Source organism: Numida meleagris, chromosome Z (genome assembly GCF_002078875.1).
Source record: "Numida meleagris isolate 19003 breed g44 Domestic line chromosome Z, NumMel1.0, whole genome shotgun sequence".
Classification (NCBI taxonomy): Eukaryota; Metazoa; Chordata; class Aves; order Galliformes; family Numididae; genus Numida; species Numida meleagris.
Window position 1 is genome coordinate 7,885,978 of NC_034438.1, and position 18,184 is coordinate 7,904,161.

Here is an 18,184-nt window from a genome sequence, read left to right on the forward strand (position 1 = left end):
ACTTTCATGGTTAAGCATGCTTTAATTTTCAGATGTAATACAGACCTCACAACTTATACTAACTTTTCCAGTGCTGACACCATCTGTGTCAACTATTTATTTTTTGGTTCCTGATATTTACTCCCTGGAAGATTTATAAAAGGCAAGCAAATCTTTTTTTCTGTCCTGGTTTTACTAGGTCCAATATGCCAAACTCTTTTAGCTTTCCATTATATGGCAGGCTTTTCAGACCCCTTGTCCTGTGTAGTTCTTATCTACACCTAGCCCATCCTGAACTCCTCTTGGTGGAACTGAGATTGTTATACAGCACTTCAAATATCTTACACAGGTGTAGCACTGCTACACCTTTATCTACTGGAAAAAACAGATTCACACTCTTCTAATACCTACCCTTGCCACTTTGCTTGTGGCTAATAGCATTCATCAGAGGCCAAATGGAATACAATTTTCCTTATATGGTAAAGCAAAAAATTCTAGCAGAAGAATTAATCATTCTGCTGTACCCAGTGTTTGGAAAAAAGCTGGTAAATGCTGCAGAAGTGTGACTACAGCATATGTTCATGTATTAGTCCATTTTAATAATTCCCTGTCTTGCTATAATGCCCACTTCCTTATTTACTTCCAGTTGGTAAAGTCTAATTCACAGTAGATTGCATTTCTCCTGGCATGTTTTTCTCACTTCTATTACTGCAGTTTTCATGCTTATTCCCTATGATATTTCTGAGACTTTGTCGTACTTTGTCTCCCAACTTTCTTAGCCAACTCCTGATTTATGTGCCATTAATGAACTTAGAAACGAAATGATTGTTGAAATCCATTAGCAATCTCCTTTTCTTTTGATACCTTCTCCTTCAACCATACCTGATGAATAATGAATTCCTATGGTTCTCAACTCACTGACTTTGCTCAAGCACTTAGTTTATAAAGCTGAAGTTTGTTACAGATCTATTCTGAATTACCTTTACATTTAATTTGCATGAATAGAACTTGTTATATCTGAATCCAAATCTATTTCTGTTAATCAGATCTTCTATAATGTCCTCGTATGTTACCAAAGCCAAATCTAAAACAGCACAATTTTCTGTCACATTAGCAGATCTCTGGAGTAGACTTCTATGGCGTAGAAATGCAATAATATCTCAGACCTACCAGTAATAGTATCAATTGCTCTCCAACCTCATACCTGATGTTAAATTATCCAAATGAAATATTGCAGTAGTAATTATCTCTCTAATAACATTACAGAATCCTTTTGGCAATGAAAAAGGATCCTGGATCCTGGTGCCATATGGCATGCTGGCAGCGATCATCTTTTACCAAACTGTGAGTTGAGCTCCCATTAACACATACTGCTGTTTTTTGCCTTTTCCTCAAAAGCAGCTGCTGTTGTTGGAGTACTCCTGATGGCTACTGCAGGACAGATATGCAGTCCCAATGCACATTTTCACATCCTCTATCAATACTTCAAGATCTTCCACTTTGCTACATTACCTTGCTGTGTTTGTATGTCCAATTTTCTGTCTTCTCCTCTCTAGTCACTCAATCAGCAAGATCATTATTCAGCTACTTCATTTTCCTTTGCTGACTGCATACCTACTCTGTGAAACTCCTTTATGCACAACCATGACTAATTTGTCTGACTATTCAATTGTCCATATACTTCACTGGAGCTCTGAGACTCTGCAAATGCTAACCAGGCTTTTCCTCATATTTCTTTTTCTTTAAGGCTCCTCTTACCAACGAGGCCAACACCATTGTTTGCAGCAGTACTAGAGGTCCTTGGATAAAACCTATTTACTTGACAAAATCTCTTTCTACTCATATAAAAATATGCTCCTATGTGGAATTTTTCTAGGCTTAGATTACCTTTTTTTTTTACCCATGCTCAGCGCAAAAAACATACCGATCCTCTGACCTGTCCTTTGTCAGGATTTTGAATCTGTACAGCACAACTGTGGTTCAGGCTTTGGAAACAAGATGGTCATGTGTGGATTGCTGTCCTCTTGTAAGAATTAGCCTTGTGAAGAAGCAGTGTACTGTGCTAATACATGGTACTGCTTCCAGAACTTCAGAAATACTGCACAGAAATAGCAGGGAATTATTACAGATCTATAATTCCTCCACCTCACAATAATACAGCTCTGTCTTTTCCTGGTAACGGTCCAAGTGTCTGATCCTTTCCCTTTTGTTTGTAGTCATGTTTTCTTTTTATAGCCCCTCTATGATCATTCTCTTTTTCCTGGACAATTTGATAAAATTCTGTAGGTTTGAAAAAATATGCCTTCTTTTCAAAGAAGACTTCTACGACATCCGAAGTCAGACAGTCCTTGATGTTTATAAATCGGTTCCCTGAGCAGTAGAATCATACTGATAAACTGTTCTGCAAGTTTTCTGAGCTGAGCTGGCATGTTCAGCTACATTAGTAGAGATCTGCATATGATCTCGCTAGTACATCACAGTATTTCAGACTTTGGATTAAGCCTTTTCACCCTCCAACAGCAAAGACTCACCTAATTTCACTTGGAGTGGGGACGGCTTATAGTTCATGGCTACAGTCTCTCCCTCTCTTGTATCACAATCTCTGTCCGAAATAGATGCAGCTGTTGGATCCTGTTGAGACAGAAAATGAAACAGAACAGAATGGTTTAGCTAAAGATTATGCAGTCACTTCTCTAACTGGCTGTTATACAAGTCCATTCCCACCCGCATTCAGATGGAGCACAGAATATGCTGATGTTTTAAATGGCTGAAACCTAGGAGAGAATCACAGAGTGTTGGAAGTATTTTTAGGATATTTAAAGTACCTATGGAAACACTGGATTTCACATGATGGACGATACCGGTAATACAGTATGGAAGGTGAGTCACCAGTTCAAATTCAGCCTGGGTTGGCAATAGCCCCAAGTCATTTTCATTTACACATTTACATTTTCAGCTGAGTTCATAGAATCACAGAATCATAGAATTAGCTAGGTTGGAAAAGACCTACAAGATCATCCAGTCCAACCATCCACCTACCACCAATAACCCCACTAAACCAGGTCTCTCAACGCTATATCTAAATGTTTCTTGAACACCTCCAGGGATGGTAACTCCACCACCTCCCTGGGCAGCCCATTCCAGTGCCTGACCGCTCTTTCAGAAAAGTAGTGTTTCCTAATGTCCAGCCTACATCTCCCCTGGCACAACTTGTGGCCATTCCCCCTCGTCCTGTCACTAGTTACAAGAGAGAAGAGGCCGACCCCCGGCTCACTACAACCTCCCTTCAGGTAGTTACAGAGAGCGATAAGGTCTCCCCTGAGCCTCCTCTTCTCCAGACTGAACAATCCCAGCTCCCTCAGCCGCTCCTCATGAGGCCTGTGCTCCAGACCCCTCACCAGCTTCGCTGCCCTCCTCTGAACACACTCCAGGGCCTCAATGTCTTTCTTGCAGTGAAGGGCCCAAAACTGGACACAGTGCTCGTGGTGGGGCCTTACAGGGTTCGAAGTGAACCAGCCTATCTCACGATTAAAACTAAAACACGCATGACCAGCTGTGTGCTTGTCCAGCTCAGAAGGAACTAAGGTTGAATGAGCACCTGAATTTAATCTACAGTCTGTCTTAGAGGACCAAAGAAACCTACGCTTCCCATGTTGCACCTATTTTTGGCCTACTTTGAAGATTTAATTTCAGTATCTGTCAACACAGCACCCTTCACTGTCACTACAATCCTTCCTAAAAGAAAAGCCCCGAAAACACAAAATCTACTTCATCATATCTACTCGCAGGCAGCCTAATCCAGGTAGTGCTGTACTCAGTGATACACTGCACCATTACATTCATACAGAAATAAGCTACCAGATCACACAATTTCAGCACTGATTGTAGAATCACAGAATACCCCGATGGGATCCATAAGGAGTCCAACTCCTAGGTCCATGCAGAAAACCTCACAAAATTCAAACCATGTTTCTGAGACCGTTGTCCAAATTCTTCTTAAACTCAGCAGCTCGAGGCCATGCCTACCACCCTCTGGCGCAGGGCCTTTCCCAAACCTCCTGGCCCTCCCCTGTCACAGCTCCATGCCACTCCCTGTGAGGAGCTGCAGCTGCCATGAGGCCTCCCCTCAGCTCCAGGGCTCTGTGCCCAGCAAACCCAGGGCCTTCAGTCACCCCTCATACACCTTCCTCTCCGGACCCTTCACCATCTTTGCAGAACTCCTTCAGGTGCTCTCTAGTAGTTTATGTCATTTTTCCATTGTGGTGCTGAAACCTGCACACAGTGCTCAAGGTGAGGCCATACCAGTGCAGAACAAAGTGCAACAATCCCTTCCCTCGACCTTTGCTTTACCTACAGAGACCCAGATATAGTAAGACCCCGCAGCTGAGTGGCTCAGGCCTCTAATTGCAGAGAACTCTGACTAAAAAGGAGTGTTTTTAGACAATGTCTGCCCACGCACATGTGGGACACATCAAGGAGTTTCCTCAAACGGAGGAGGACGGATCCTCCTCTCACTAACAAGCCCTGGTATAGCTGCCCCACACAGCTCCGGGAATTTTGGAGTCCTTCTGTGGCAAATTTCAAACCTGCTGGGCCCATCTCTGCTCCTCCTTTTGCTGTTAAAATATTTTAAATAGGCCTTTTTGTTGCTTTCCACAGCACAGGCCCGCTTTACCTCTAGGTGAGCTTCTGTCACACAAATTTTCATCCTATAGTGATGGACAGCATTGCTGTAGTCCTCCTGTGTTGCCCAGCATAAATTCCAGTGGCCACACACTTTTCACGTAAACTGCACAAGAAGATGCTCACCCAGCCAAGCCAACCTCCTGCCTTGCCTTGCTTGACTTCGAACATTTTGGAATTGTGTGCAGCAGTACTCTGTAAAGGTGGTCCTATAGAACTTACCTCTGGTGAGCTAGGTTTTATCCCCTTCCCCCACTGAACCATATGGAACTTTCCTCCTCCTTCAAAGCTAGAGCACCTCTCAGACCATAGGCCTCCCAAAACCTGCACAGCCATGTTTTGGTCAGCATGGGACATTCCTAGAATCTACCACGATGGCTTTCTGATGCCACAAGCAGCCTGACTGCTGTCTCTTCTGATCACTATAGGAGAAGGCCAGTGGACATTCCCTAGGCTCCCTAGAAATAGGGGGACCCTGAAGCTAGAACCCCAGTTTCTGAGTGGTTTGTGTTTCTAAAAGCAGAGAACTCTGAGTAAGGACAAGTTTTATTAGAGAGTGGTCTGCCCACAAATGTGTGGGAGGCACTGAGGAGTTTCCTCAATAAGAGGTGAGACCCTCCTCCCACCAAGAAGCTCCGGCTTCTCAGAAGCAGCAGCAACTGCTGGAACTGCTGGACATCGATGTCTCTGATGGTGACCTGAAATCCACAGGTGGATCCACTTCTGGAGGAAGAAGTCATATAAGAGGATCCACCATCTTCAGGGCTGGGCAGGCACCAAAGCACTGTGTCTGACATCAGACGTAGCTAAGTCCATCAGAGACACACCAGGGGCTTTCACATTCCATCACATGCACCATTCCTCCTCCTTCAAAAATAAGGCACTTCTCAGCTCATAGGCCTCCTGGCAGCAGCACAGCCAAGTTTTGGTCAGCATGGGACACTCTTAGAATCAAACTGCCATGGCCTTCTACTGTCTCCACCTTCTCTTCTAAGCCCTAGAAAACCGGGGAACCCTGTGTCTTGTGCCTTTATGAGCAGAGTACTCTGAGTAAAGAGGAGTGTTACTAGAGACTATCTGCCCATCTGCCTTTGGGATGCACTGAGGAATTTTCTCAAACAGAGGAGGACACACCCTCCTCCCACTAAGACGCTCTGGCTTCTTGGGAGCAGCAGTGACCTGGAGCTGATGAATACTGATGTCTCTGACGGTGACGTGGAGCCCACAGAGGTGGATCCACTTTTGGAGGAAGAAGTGATGGAGGATGGCTCCACCATCATCATGGCTGGGCAGGCACTACCATGCTGTGCCTGTAATCAGACATACTTACGTTCTTTTGCGGTGCACCAGGGGCTCTGCACCTCAGCCCAAATGGCCAGCTCATTTCCACCGAGAATCCCACAGTTTCACTATTGACTGGGAAGACTCCCAGCTCCATCAGCTCCTATGACCCTTTCTTTCCTATCCCCCAACCGTGTCCTTCACGAAGACTTGGCATCTCTGTTGCACTGAGCCCTGAGGAAGAGGGCAGGATGGAAACTCTGAGCTCCTACAGTGGGGCAACAGGTGGGCAGTAGATGGCCTTCAAGTTCCCTGCAGACACCAGGCAGAATGAACCCTACGGAACTCCAAGGTTTTTTGAAATCCTTTATTGCAAATTTGAAGCCCATTGGACCTATCTATATTTAGCACCATTGCTTTCTTAATGTGTTCTCACCTATAATCTATGAACTACACTGAACATGCAGACATATATATACATATATGGTATATAAATATTTATTTATAACAGGTAAGGCTTCAGCAGGAAAACAAACATCTAGTATTAGGTTGAATATCTGAAGAAACCATCACTGTAAAGAAATTGAACAAAGCATCAGAATATAAATTCTAACAATTAGTACTCCTATCTGGCTAATTAATACTGGCAATCTCTGAGTTTCTGGAATTCGCATTTTGCACACATTTTCTAGGAAAAATGCATGATTTAGTATTGATAATTATGTAAACCAGTTAGTGCTCTAAGTAAGGAATCACTTAGTGATTTCTAGTGAGCTCTCTTTCCCTTTGTGAGCTCGGCAAAAAAGAACATACGAGTCCTGCTTGGTGGACACCAAGGTGAATGTGAGTCAGCAGTGTCCTTGATGTTAAGACGGCAAACAGTACTCTTAGCTGCATTAGGCAGAGCATCACCAGCTGATCAAGAGAGGTGGTCCATCCCCTTTATTCAGCGCCTGGAGTGCTAGGTCAACGTCTGGGCCCCCCAGTACAAGGGGGATACAAGTATCCCCCTGGGCATACTAGAGAGTCCAATAGAGGGCCACCAAACCGACTGAAGGACTGGAGGATCACTCCTTTTAGGAGGGGCTGAGAGCTAGAACTGCTTAGCCTGGAGGAGGCTTGGGGGGCAGGAGTCATATCAATGTCTATAAATATTTGAATACAAAGAAGAGAGAATGAGGGTCTTTTCCAATGGTGCCCAGTGCCAGGACAAGAGGCAATGGACACACACTGGAACACGGAAGGTTCCTTCTGACCATGAGAAAGCACTTCTGTGCTGTGCTGGTGGTGGAGCACTGGCACAGGTTGCCCAGAGGTGTTGTGGAGTGTCCTCCTTGGAGTTCTCCAGAAGTCACCTGGACATGGTCATGAACAACCTGCTCTTTGACCCTACAAGAGCAGAGGTTGGACCAGATGGACATAGTGGTCCCTATCAACCTCAACTACTCTCTGATGCTCTGATTCTGTGGACCAGTGCCTCTTCCCCCCCAGTGCCTTCCTTCTCTTTGCTCTTTTTAATACATTAGCTCTTTTTAATACACTGTGCTTATGAGATAAAATGTGATTCTTGAATTAGGCTCTAACTTAATAGAAACTTGTCATATAACATCTGTTTTATCAAAACTCTACTGCCTCGCACTATTCAGCAGACTTCCTTTGACAGTGCTTAAAATGGATGGTGCTTACAGGACTCTGCATTCAATGACACAAAATAGATAACGCTGAAACATCCTTTAAAATGCAGCCACTGCCAGGAGGAGTGTAGCTGCTGCTAAATGATACAGTGAAAAAGGTCAGAGTTAGTTGTAAACAACCAAACCAGACTCCAGGAGAACACAATTAGGCATGAATGATGAATCACATGGACCTTAGGTTAAAAATTCAACTTTTATGAAAAATAGAAGATCTTTAATAACCACACCGAATGACCAAATACAGTAGCTGAATGACAAAAATACAACAGTTTAAATTAAATGAAAATAAAAGTGGCAGAAGAAAAAAGAAATCCCAATTTCATAAATGAAAATGAGCTGCAACTAGCTCCTGTCACTCAAGGAAGAGATCCTGGATGACAGATGGCAGAAGACCAGAATAACAGACTCCTCAGCCAGGAAGAGACAATGGATGGGACACCTGGGAGAAGTCCAAATAATCCCAAGTGGGATGAGAAGGTGAATAGGGATCAGCCACCCTCTATTTTATACAAGAATAGGGTATCAACTAGCATTTTACAGGCAGCAGCTTGAAACAAACTCAGTACTACATGCAACAGCTGATGGGCTACTGTCAATGCTAAAAAGGGCTCAGGAAAAGGTGAGATAGATGAACAGAAGGAATATCCTTCAAGGGCTGTAAAATACAGCAGCACTGCTGCTGGCCTAGGCAGCACTGGGGGCTCAGCCTGTGCTTCTTGTTCTCATGGGGACACAACAAAAGGGTACGTAAGACTTTATTTTCTGTGTTGAAACCTAGTTTATGAGCCTGAGGCACCACAACTGCGGTGCATGACAAGGCCCACTCCCACTGGACCAAAAGGCCAGAGGCAGTGTTCCCAGTGTTAGCACGTCCGTGGCACCATCACTCTCCCTGTCCATCACTTCTCACAGGTTCTGCAGCAACGTGCAGGGCTCCATAGGAATAACCTATCCACCTGAGGGTGCTGAGGGAGCTGGTGAAAGTGATTGCCAAGCCACCTTCCACCATCTGTCAGCATTCCTTGTCAACTGGAGAGGTCCCAGAGGATTGGAGGCTTGCCAGTGTGACTGCCATCTTCAAGAAGGGTTGTAAGGAGGATCGGAGGAACTACAGGCCTGTCAGCCTGACCTCAGTGCCAGGGAAGTTTATGGAGCAGATCGTCTTGTGTGAAACTACATGGCATGTGTGGGACAGCCAGGGGATCCGGCCCAGCCAGCATGAGTTCATGAAAAGCAGATCCTGCTTGACCAGAACAATCTCCTTCTATGATCAGGTGACCCATCTGGTTGATGAGGGAAAGGCTGTTGACGTCTACCTGAAGTCTACTAGACTTCAGCAAAGCCTCTAACACCTTTTTTTTTTAAATCCTGAAACCTCCTTACGCCTTTTATTCTTTGGGAAAAAATACAATCAATCAAGCTGTTGCAGGCCAGAGCTTAATCTAAGTTTTGTCTCCACATGCTCACAGCTTAATTGGGCATGGGAAGGGCAGCATTTGAGCAGTGGGGCAACTCCTTATTAGTTTGTTTTTCTTCTGTGGGCTCAGCACAATGGACCTTGAAAACTTTGGCTTCCTGCTAGGTACAGCCATGTCCTGTACTGTGTACAATGTGCCTTGTGCGAACATCAGAAATTAGTTCCAGCAAATCTTCGTGCTGCAGAGTTAGTGGGAATCCTCAGTATATAGGGGCATGGGGAGAACCTGAAAACATTTTAAACTTAAATCAGGGGGTTAAGAATATGGCATGTTCAGTAGGGTTTTTATTCTTTCTCCATTCCACCTCACTCCCCTTTATTTTTGGAGTACTTAGTATGAAACACAGGATCTGCCATAATGCACAAAGTCAGCTGTCTTTTTACTCTCACTGCTTGCCTCTCCTAATAAGCCCACACTGACTACAGGGTGAAATAACCCCCAAAAGCCAGCAAACAACAGCAATACACCCTGAGCAATGGAGCAATGGCACAAACACACCCTTGAAGCACCTTTGGAAATGCAGCTTCCTTTCCTTCCTTCACAGTTAACACCTCTAACATCTTGCAAGCTTAACAAACCTCTGCCTTCCACCTCATGACTCCTCTGGGACCCCAGTGCATGAGGATGAGAATTTGTACATGCAGTTTCTGTGGCTGTCAGCTGCCCTAAGGAACAGAGATGTTTACTGAAATGTCTCCATGTGCCCACCTTACTCAGCCCTTGACATAAGTCATTCTTACAGTTCTACATTCTGCTCTCTGTAGGAAATTCTCTGATAATTAAAGCAGCTCTGCTTTTTGATAAAGCAGAGGGGGAAGATCATCCTTACATTTTAGTTTCAAGGAAAGAACCAATACACAAGTTATTGAGTCTGATTATCAGTAGGTGAATCATAATGATTTGGCTGCTCCGGAATGCTACCCATTAGCTTTGTGTCTCTTCAATATGATAAGCCTGCTGTCTTCTGTCCAACTTGAAAATACTGAAGTCTTGGTACCAGTGCATGTGTGACAACCTGTGAATGGATGATTGCAGCCTAGCAGACTCCTGCTATCTGATGCTGCCCAAATGCAATATGTGGGCAAACAAGGCAAACAAATGCTAACAAGAAAGGACAGGCCCAAGCATTCTGATTCTTTTAGACATCAAACATTGAATTTGAAAACTTGACTGATGTTCCATGTATGGGAGACTGACTTAATGAGTACAAAATCAAGTGAGAACCACATGTACTCAAAATAAAGGGCCTACATTCAAGTCACTGAGAGATTTCTATCGCTCCTATCCCAGACTCCACAGAGGAGATGTATGGCAGGAATGTAACCTGCAAACCTCACAATAGAGTCTCTCATGCCCTCCCATAGGCTCTGACTTAAACATTCAGTTTTGAAGCCCATTATTTCAAGAAAGACATAACCCCCTCAGCTCTTCTACAGATGAAAGCTTGAAGGCACAGCCATCTGGAAACACTAGAAGAACGGGTTTGTTCAGGAAAGAAAGGGGAAGACTAAGGAGTCAAATAGTAGCTCTTTTTACATACAAGAAAGGTCTGCTGCAGAGGGAAAAAAAAGGAGTTAGTCTTTTTTTCTCTTGTTTCTGATCAACAGAACAAGAAACGATTGCTTTAATGCTGCAGCAAAATTGCAAGGAAATATCAGGGAAAAATGCAGAGGTAAAGCTAAGGAACTGTGTATTTGCCTTACAAAGTTGTGGAACTCCTATTACTGAAGAATTTTAAGCCCTGGTTTGAGACAAATCTGTCAGCTAGAAAGTCAACAGAACTGATGTGGTTTGAGAGCAACTTAATCTGGAGTAAGACACTAAGATCTCTGATCTTTTTAGGTTCCTCTCAGCCCTCCTTCCCAGGCACCTTTATTTGTTAATCTTGCTCAACTTCTTCATCCTTTTCCTTCTGGATGTTGATTTATCTTCGTTGCCAACTATCTGTGGGTCTTGACCACAGTTACGTATTTCATAGAACCATAGAATCCTTAAGAGTTGGAAGGGACCTCTGAGTGCCATCTAGTCCAACTCCCCTGCAATGAACAGGGGCACCACAGCTAGATCAGGCTGCCCAGGGCCTATCCAGCCTCACCATGAAAGTCTCCAGGGACGGGGCATCAACCACAACACTAGGTAACCTGTGCCAGTGCCTCAACACCCTCACTGTGAAATATTTTTTCCTTATATCCAACTTAAATCTATCCTCCCTGAGCTTGAAACCATTTCCCCTTGTTCTCTTTCTACAGATGCTACTAAAGAGTCTGTCCCCTTCTTTCCTGTAGCTCCCCTTTAGATACTGAAAGGCCACTATCAGGACACCTCGGAGCCTTCTCTTCTGCAGACTGAAGGAAGACAAGAATATTTTTTTTTCTTGTGGAATGTTGAAACTACTTAGGTCTAAGGTCCTTTCCAACTCAAACCACTTTATGATTGCATGATTTAATGTGTGTGGAGCAATGATCCTACTAAATGATAGTGAAACAGCTTTAAATAGCAGGAAAAGGTTCAAGCACCGCTACTACTTTATGAGTCCAGATTCTACAGAAGGATTTGGAAAAGTTGTCTAGAGGATTCTGACATGTGTGAAACGTGGAACAGAAAAACATAGGAACTGTCTTCTTAAGTCAGATCAGAAGAAGGTCAGTATAAAATTATAGAAAAATTAATAAAGCAAATGTTTGATTTGGAAAGAGCAAAACACAACGTGGTAGGAGTGGGTTACTATAGCTCTTGCATCTCTGAATGACAGTGTAAGCAATGGCAGACCTTGTATTTATGCAGAAGGGAATATAGGAGGAGGATCAACTTAGGGAAAATAAGTGGTTATAGTGGCTCTGAGTCTTTGTAGTTTATCTGTCATTCAGATGACAAAGCAACAGATGCTCCCCTGACACATCAGTCAGTGGTGCTATGAAGCTGAACAAAGCCAAAATACCCACTCTCCAGCACTACTGCTCAGGGCATCAGGGTGGGCTGCTGGGTCAAGCAACAAGGTGTGCAAATGCACACCGTGCGTTTGTCCTGTGCACGAGAAAAGAACTGTGGTGCTCTAAGCTTGGCTTGGAAAGTGTGTAAAATCCTTCAAATAATGAAGTATGATGCTGGTGTCAGGACACAGAGCTAAGCCTGGAGACCCCTAGCACTCATCCATCCAGGCTGTGGAATGCGATGCTTCAGTGCACCCTGGCTGTTGCTCTCCATCTTTTCTGGCACATGTCCCAGATGGGATGACAGAAGCTGTATGTCCTCAGGCTCTGACTTCTTTCCAGCTGCCCTTAGGATGCTTGGCACTGCTTCTAGTCACTCATTGCCACATCCTTCTGAAGAGGAAAGGAGCCTCCTTCTAACCCAGATTCATTTAGGCAGAAAACCAGTTTATCCCGGGAATGAGAAGTTATCCAGATTTCCTTAACCACTTCCAAGGGCTACTTCTCTCTGAGTGAGCCAGATGAAAACATGATTTTTTTAAGCCCGACATGTTGAAGGAATTCACTCCATATTCACACAGTGACCAGAGCAGAAAGCTCCTGGGACATCATGGTCACCACCTGTCACTCACGTGGCCACCCTGCTGAACCTGAGGCACTAACCACTCATCTTACCAATAGCCACTCTGCACTAAGGGAAAACAAGTGGCATTTTGGTGACATGGTGACTGATGCACTGAAATAAACTTGGATAGCTACTGACTCACTTTCAAAAAAGCAATAAACAACAACTGTCTATTGACATTCTGCTAGCTCTGCCAATGCACCAGTCACAGCACTGCTGTTTTCTGAGCAACTGCTGAATAAATCTTAGTTAGAAGTAACAAAGAGACCTGCAGTATCCACTATAGGATCCAGGTTTCAAACACAGTTAGTTTACAACTATATACAATTCTATACAATACAAACTGGTATTTGATGCAATCTTTTTTTCAGCAACTTGAAAAGCCTGCAGTGTTAATATTGCTGCATGACTATAACCTCAAGTCTTATTAATTAAACTGAACCAGAGCTACACTGACTTTACATTCTCCTCTGCACACCTGCAATAGGTGAAGCTCAGTTCATCAGCAGGTAACAAGGAGCTTAAGTCTTTGCTTTGTTTAAAATGGGTCCAGAAGTGCCTGTCTGCCTTCCCTTGGCACCAAGATGAAAAGCTCCCTGGAAACCCTGGCCACAAAAGCATTGCCTGACTTCCACACTGAATCTGAACAAAATGCAACAAGCAGAACGTAGAAGCAGTGGAAAGCGAACAAGAAGTTTCAAATGTCTGTTTTCCTAATCAGAAATGGCATTTGCAGCAGAGGGAAGAACGTCCCATTTTTCAGATGATGTATGACTAATCCTGGGAGTCCACAGTAACAGAGGAAGCACCAGCTCTTTAAGTAGACCAAATGCTTTGGGAAAGCAACTGTGGGACAAGAAAGAAAAATGGGAGTAATTACATGATCTCTGTTAGATTTCCCTCAGAGAAACCAGCAGCACAAGCAGCCTCTAGTCTTTTCCTTTCCATCATGACAGAGCATATTTAACACCGTATTTCCCTCCAGGCTCTTCTCACATACAAGCACCAGCCATCCCTATTATCACATGCATTTATAGCTTTGATATCTTCTGCTAACTTTACATGACTTAAATTGGATCATTAACATTGCAAATCAGAGAAATGCCACATTTCACTCCTCACTGCCTGCAGCATTTGACAAGTGGATGGTGTACAATAACTATTTTAAACCAGCTATTAACTGAGGTATGTTGCCAGGATGCTTCAGTACTAAAACATTTTGTCCATATAAAGGTTATATACATGAGAGCATTACAACTTTCATTTTGAACCTCTGTCTATACATCCACAGCTCTTAAGAACCAATGAGGCACACGATTAAGGCAATAAAGCACCACAAATACCTTGGTAGCCATTGTAAGAATTAGTTTAGCAACTGGCATGTGGCCAGGATCTCAACCCCCCATAAGCATCTTTGTAATTGCTTTTTTAAACTCGACTCATGAGGGAGGATATCTTCCAAACTATTAAAATTTGAGACACATGCCAGAGCTAAAGTCACAGTGCGTTTTGGATGCTCCTACAGGCTCATCCTATTGAAAATTGCATTAGTCAGCTCCAGTGCTGCCCCTGAAGTACCACTGCAGGAACTTACAGTGACTGAGTTCATGCTTGTTGGTGAGAAGAGAACTTCCTTCAGAGGTATGCCCCATCTCTTCAAGGCTTTAATGAAGCATCATCAACAGCAAAACTGTTTAAAAAAAAAGCTTTTCACCACAGATGATCTGTGCTTCCTCTCCAAGGACAGCCTAACACCTGTGGCTGAGAACATGCAAAACAAGTGGTGCCATTGCTGCTAACATGCCATGGTCATAGGTGTATACAGAACAGCTTACAGATCCTCCCTTGCCCACGGCCTGTCTACAGACAGCTAGGCTGTTCCAGCTGTACATGAAAGATGAAACCAAAGCTTGCCTGTAGGAAACACTAAAAACGTTGGCTGCTTCTGGCAGGTAGTGCACAATACAAATGAGAGTAGGAGAGCCCTGTTCCACTGATGGAAGTTCCCTCCAACATCCTGGAGATGGAATAATCACCTTCATAGGCCATGGACTGGATTCAGTGTGGCAAATCCTGTGTTGCTAGGCTTCCAGAGCCTCTGGTAGTAAGAACAATAGCAGGAAAAGGCTGGGTCAGCTCAACATCCGTACCTTTTACAGACCAAGGGCTCCAATCCATCATTCAATGTCACAGTTATTACTAGCGTACCTCTGGGGCCACCTGTTCTCCAGTTAGCAGTTAGGACATTTTCTCATAGAAAGGCAGCTGATTTTCACATGTTCAATTCCTATACATGTAAGATGAATGAGGTCTTGATTTTTCTCTGGAATACAACTAGCACTTTTAACCCATTTCCTTATTTTTTTTTTCTGAGCTGCTTGATTGCTCCTCCTGTTCACTTCTCCAGCAATCATTCTTTGTCCTGCTGTGCTCTTGTCCCTAGTAAATCTCCTCTCCTGGGGGGCTGTGCCTGCTCCTTGCAGGACGTCTTCACTGCACGCCTACTCTGTGTTTGCCAGATCTACTCCCTTTCAACCCAAGACACCTCATGCAGGCTGCCTGCTCTCTCAAAAGCTGATTTGCACACCTCCATTATTCAGCCTGCACTCATAATTAAGGACAAGGAGAGACTTTGTGAGGGCTTTCAGTAGGAAGTCACTGCATCTCTCTTTAACTATTCAGCCAGAACTGTCCCAGGAAAACAACTAAAGTCACCTGGAGGGAAACCCCACGGGCTCAGCTCCCGCTTTCCAGGGAAGCACAGGATCTGGGAACACTGCTGTAATAAATGCAAACAGTCAGCATACTGAGGGAGGAGCAAACATCTGTGCATTTGACCAGCATCAAAGCCACTTTGGATCCCAGGGAGAAGGGGTACTGAGAAAATGAAGGATAGGAAATGGGCTGCAAAGCAGGATCCAAACAAAGCCCTGCAGGAGTAGTGTGGAGACCCACCACTATGGGAGGGAGATTTCAAGTGATTTCTCAGGAATAATGGATGCCCGGGGACATTCAAAGCCATTTGAGAAATCTAAAAACCCAGGCTATTCCATTGTGACCAAACAATGAACAAATTGTGGTGATCAATGGGTGAGCCCAAAGCTCACCCTCCAACACACTTCTCAGACTGGAGACAGAAGAAGATCTCAGCAGTGACCACAGCCCTGTCCAGAGCAGGGGACTCTGCCAGCCCTTACCCACAGCTTGTACCTAGAATCATAGAATGGTTTAGATTGGAAGGGGTACCTTTAAGATGTTCCAATCCCCCTGCTATGGATAGTGACACCTCCCTCTAGACCAGGTTGATGAAAGCCCCATCCTGCCACGGAGGATGGCACATCCACAACCTCTCTGGGCAACACGTTCCAGTGTCTCACCACTCTCACAGTAAAGAATTTATTCCTAATATCTAGTCTAAATCTACTTTCTCTCTGTTTAAAGCCATTTCCCCTCATCCTGTTGCTACATACCCTTATAAAAAGTCTCCCCCCAGCTTTTCTGTAGGCCCCCTTCATGTGCAGGAAGGCTGCTATAAGGTGCCCACAGAGCCTTCTCTTCTCCAGGCTGAAGAATCCCAACTCTCTCAGCCTGTGCCCATAGGGGAGGTGCTCCAGCTCTCTGATCACCTTCATGGCCCTCCTCTGGACCCACTCCAACAGCTCTGTGTCCTTCTTGCATTGAAGGTCCCAGAACTGGATGCAGTACTCCAGGTGGGGTCTGAAGAGAGCAGAGCAGACAGGCAGAGCCTCCTCCCTCTTCTGCTGGTCACACTCCTCTTGATGCAACCCAGGATACGCTTGGCCTTCTGGGCGGTAAGCGCACATTGCTGGCTCATGTTGAATCTTTCATCAACCGACAGTCCCAAATCCTTCTCCTCAGGGCTGCTCTCAATCCATTCTCTGCCCAGCCTGTATTTGTCCTTGGGATTGTCCTGACCCAGGTGCAAGACCTTGCACTTGGCATTGTTGAACTTCATGAGGTTGGCATGGGCCCACATCTCAAGCCTGTCCAGGTCCCTCTGGATGGCATCCCTTCCCTCTAGCGTATCAACTGCACCACTCAGCTTGGTGTCATCTGCAAGCCTGCTGAGGGTGCACTTGATCTCACTGTCCATGTTGCCTACAAAGATGTTGATTACTGCCAATCACCTCATCTTTATTTTCCATGGCCCTTAGTAGAGCCTTCAGGAGGATCTGCTCCATGATCTTGCCAGGAACAGAGGTGAGACTGGCCTGTAGTTTCCTCCCCCAATGTTGTACCTTGCCCCACAGTCCAGGCTGTAGTCTCAGCTAGGAGTCTGGTGAGTAACAGCAGTGAGTTATGGAGGGCAGCACATGGAAGGACTGCTCTTGTTTTCACTTCGCCAGGCTTTATTTCAAAGCCTTCACCACATTGTCCTGAGCACAGCCCAAGAGGTCATTCGCCCTGCCTGCAAAGGTAGATCCTAGCATGAAAAAACTTGCTGTTTTCTTTCCACCAGCACAGAAAACAAAGCTGCCAAGCACAGTGCTTAGCAGACTTTTTCTCTTCAGCACAGCGCTTTGAACTTGTCCCAAGAGATGGAGAGCTCAATCATCAGATTTCCATATTTATAAGGAGAGAGTTTCTGTTTAGCCAAGCCTGTGACAGAAATAACCCCACAAACAGGAGCAGAAGTGGCAGCACAGCAAACACGTCTGAGGGGCGGGGATGTGAAAGCCAAGGCAGCAGCTCTACCTTGGCATAGCTCTCCAGTCACACGCGAGAAATTCTGAAGGCACAAAACATTTTGGCTTCTAAAATAGGAGCCCACCTCACCCCCACGCCTGTGTCTCTGTTACTGAGTAGCAGCTGGGGAATACAGATTCTCCTCTGATCAAATGCTGTTTGGCTCAGCTCTCCCCTGACACACTGGTATTAGAAGCATACTCCTTATGCGACTAACCAGGGAAACTGAGATGAAGGCACAGTAGCCGACTTAAAGAGAAACTGCTGATTTTTATGAACGTAGCTTATAAATTATTCTGTCCCTAAAGGACAGAAATGCTTCCTCCCCTCCCATTCCTGGGAAAAAAAAAAAAAAGAAAAACCTATTTTTATTCCCAGAAGTGGCAGCTCTCATCTTCTCCCTTTATGAAACCAGTGGCACTAAGCTGGCTTTATGTTTCCCTTACTGCAGGACTGCAGTTTATTAGCTGCAAACGGACAGGACAGCATGCCAGCCCGTTGCTGCCGCTGGGGCTGGGCTCAGAGAGGTTCTCGACAGCAGCAGTGCTGCCAGAGGCTGTAGATGGAAAGCTACAAGGGTGGATAGGGTTTCAGCATGCTGAGCTTCCAGCCGGTGGCATGCAAAATGCCAGCCACATTCCTGACTGTCCCTCGAGAGCATCTGAAGATATTTAATTTTCTTTTACATAGTGCAGCGGACTCAGCAAGGACCTGAGTATGCCTTAAATGCTGAGGCAAATCCAGCCTGGCAGGAGCTGTTTGAAATAAAGGCAGACACCATTTAACATTTTTGAAGACAAGTTTGTT

The 18,184-nt window shown here is 44.8% G+C and overlaps 1 protein-coding gene across 3 annotated transcripts in view; it reads right to left on the bottom strand.

Annotated features, from left to right (window-relative positions):
- FAM219A (family with sequence similarity 219 member A) overlaps positions 1-18,184 on the bottom strand; it is a 98,206-nt gene that overhangs the window by 39,815 nt on the left and 40,207 nt on the right. For all 3 annotated transcript variants that reach the window (XM_021379453.1, XM_021379452.1, XM_021379451.1), the window contains exon 2: positions 2,511-2,610. In XM_021379453.1, the coding sequence (XP_021235128.1) occupies positions 2,511-2,610 (100 nt within the window). The remainder of the gene's footprint in view (positions 1-2,510; positions 2,611-18,184) is intronic.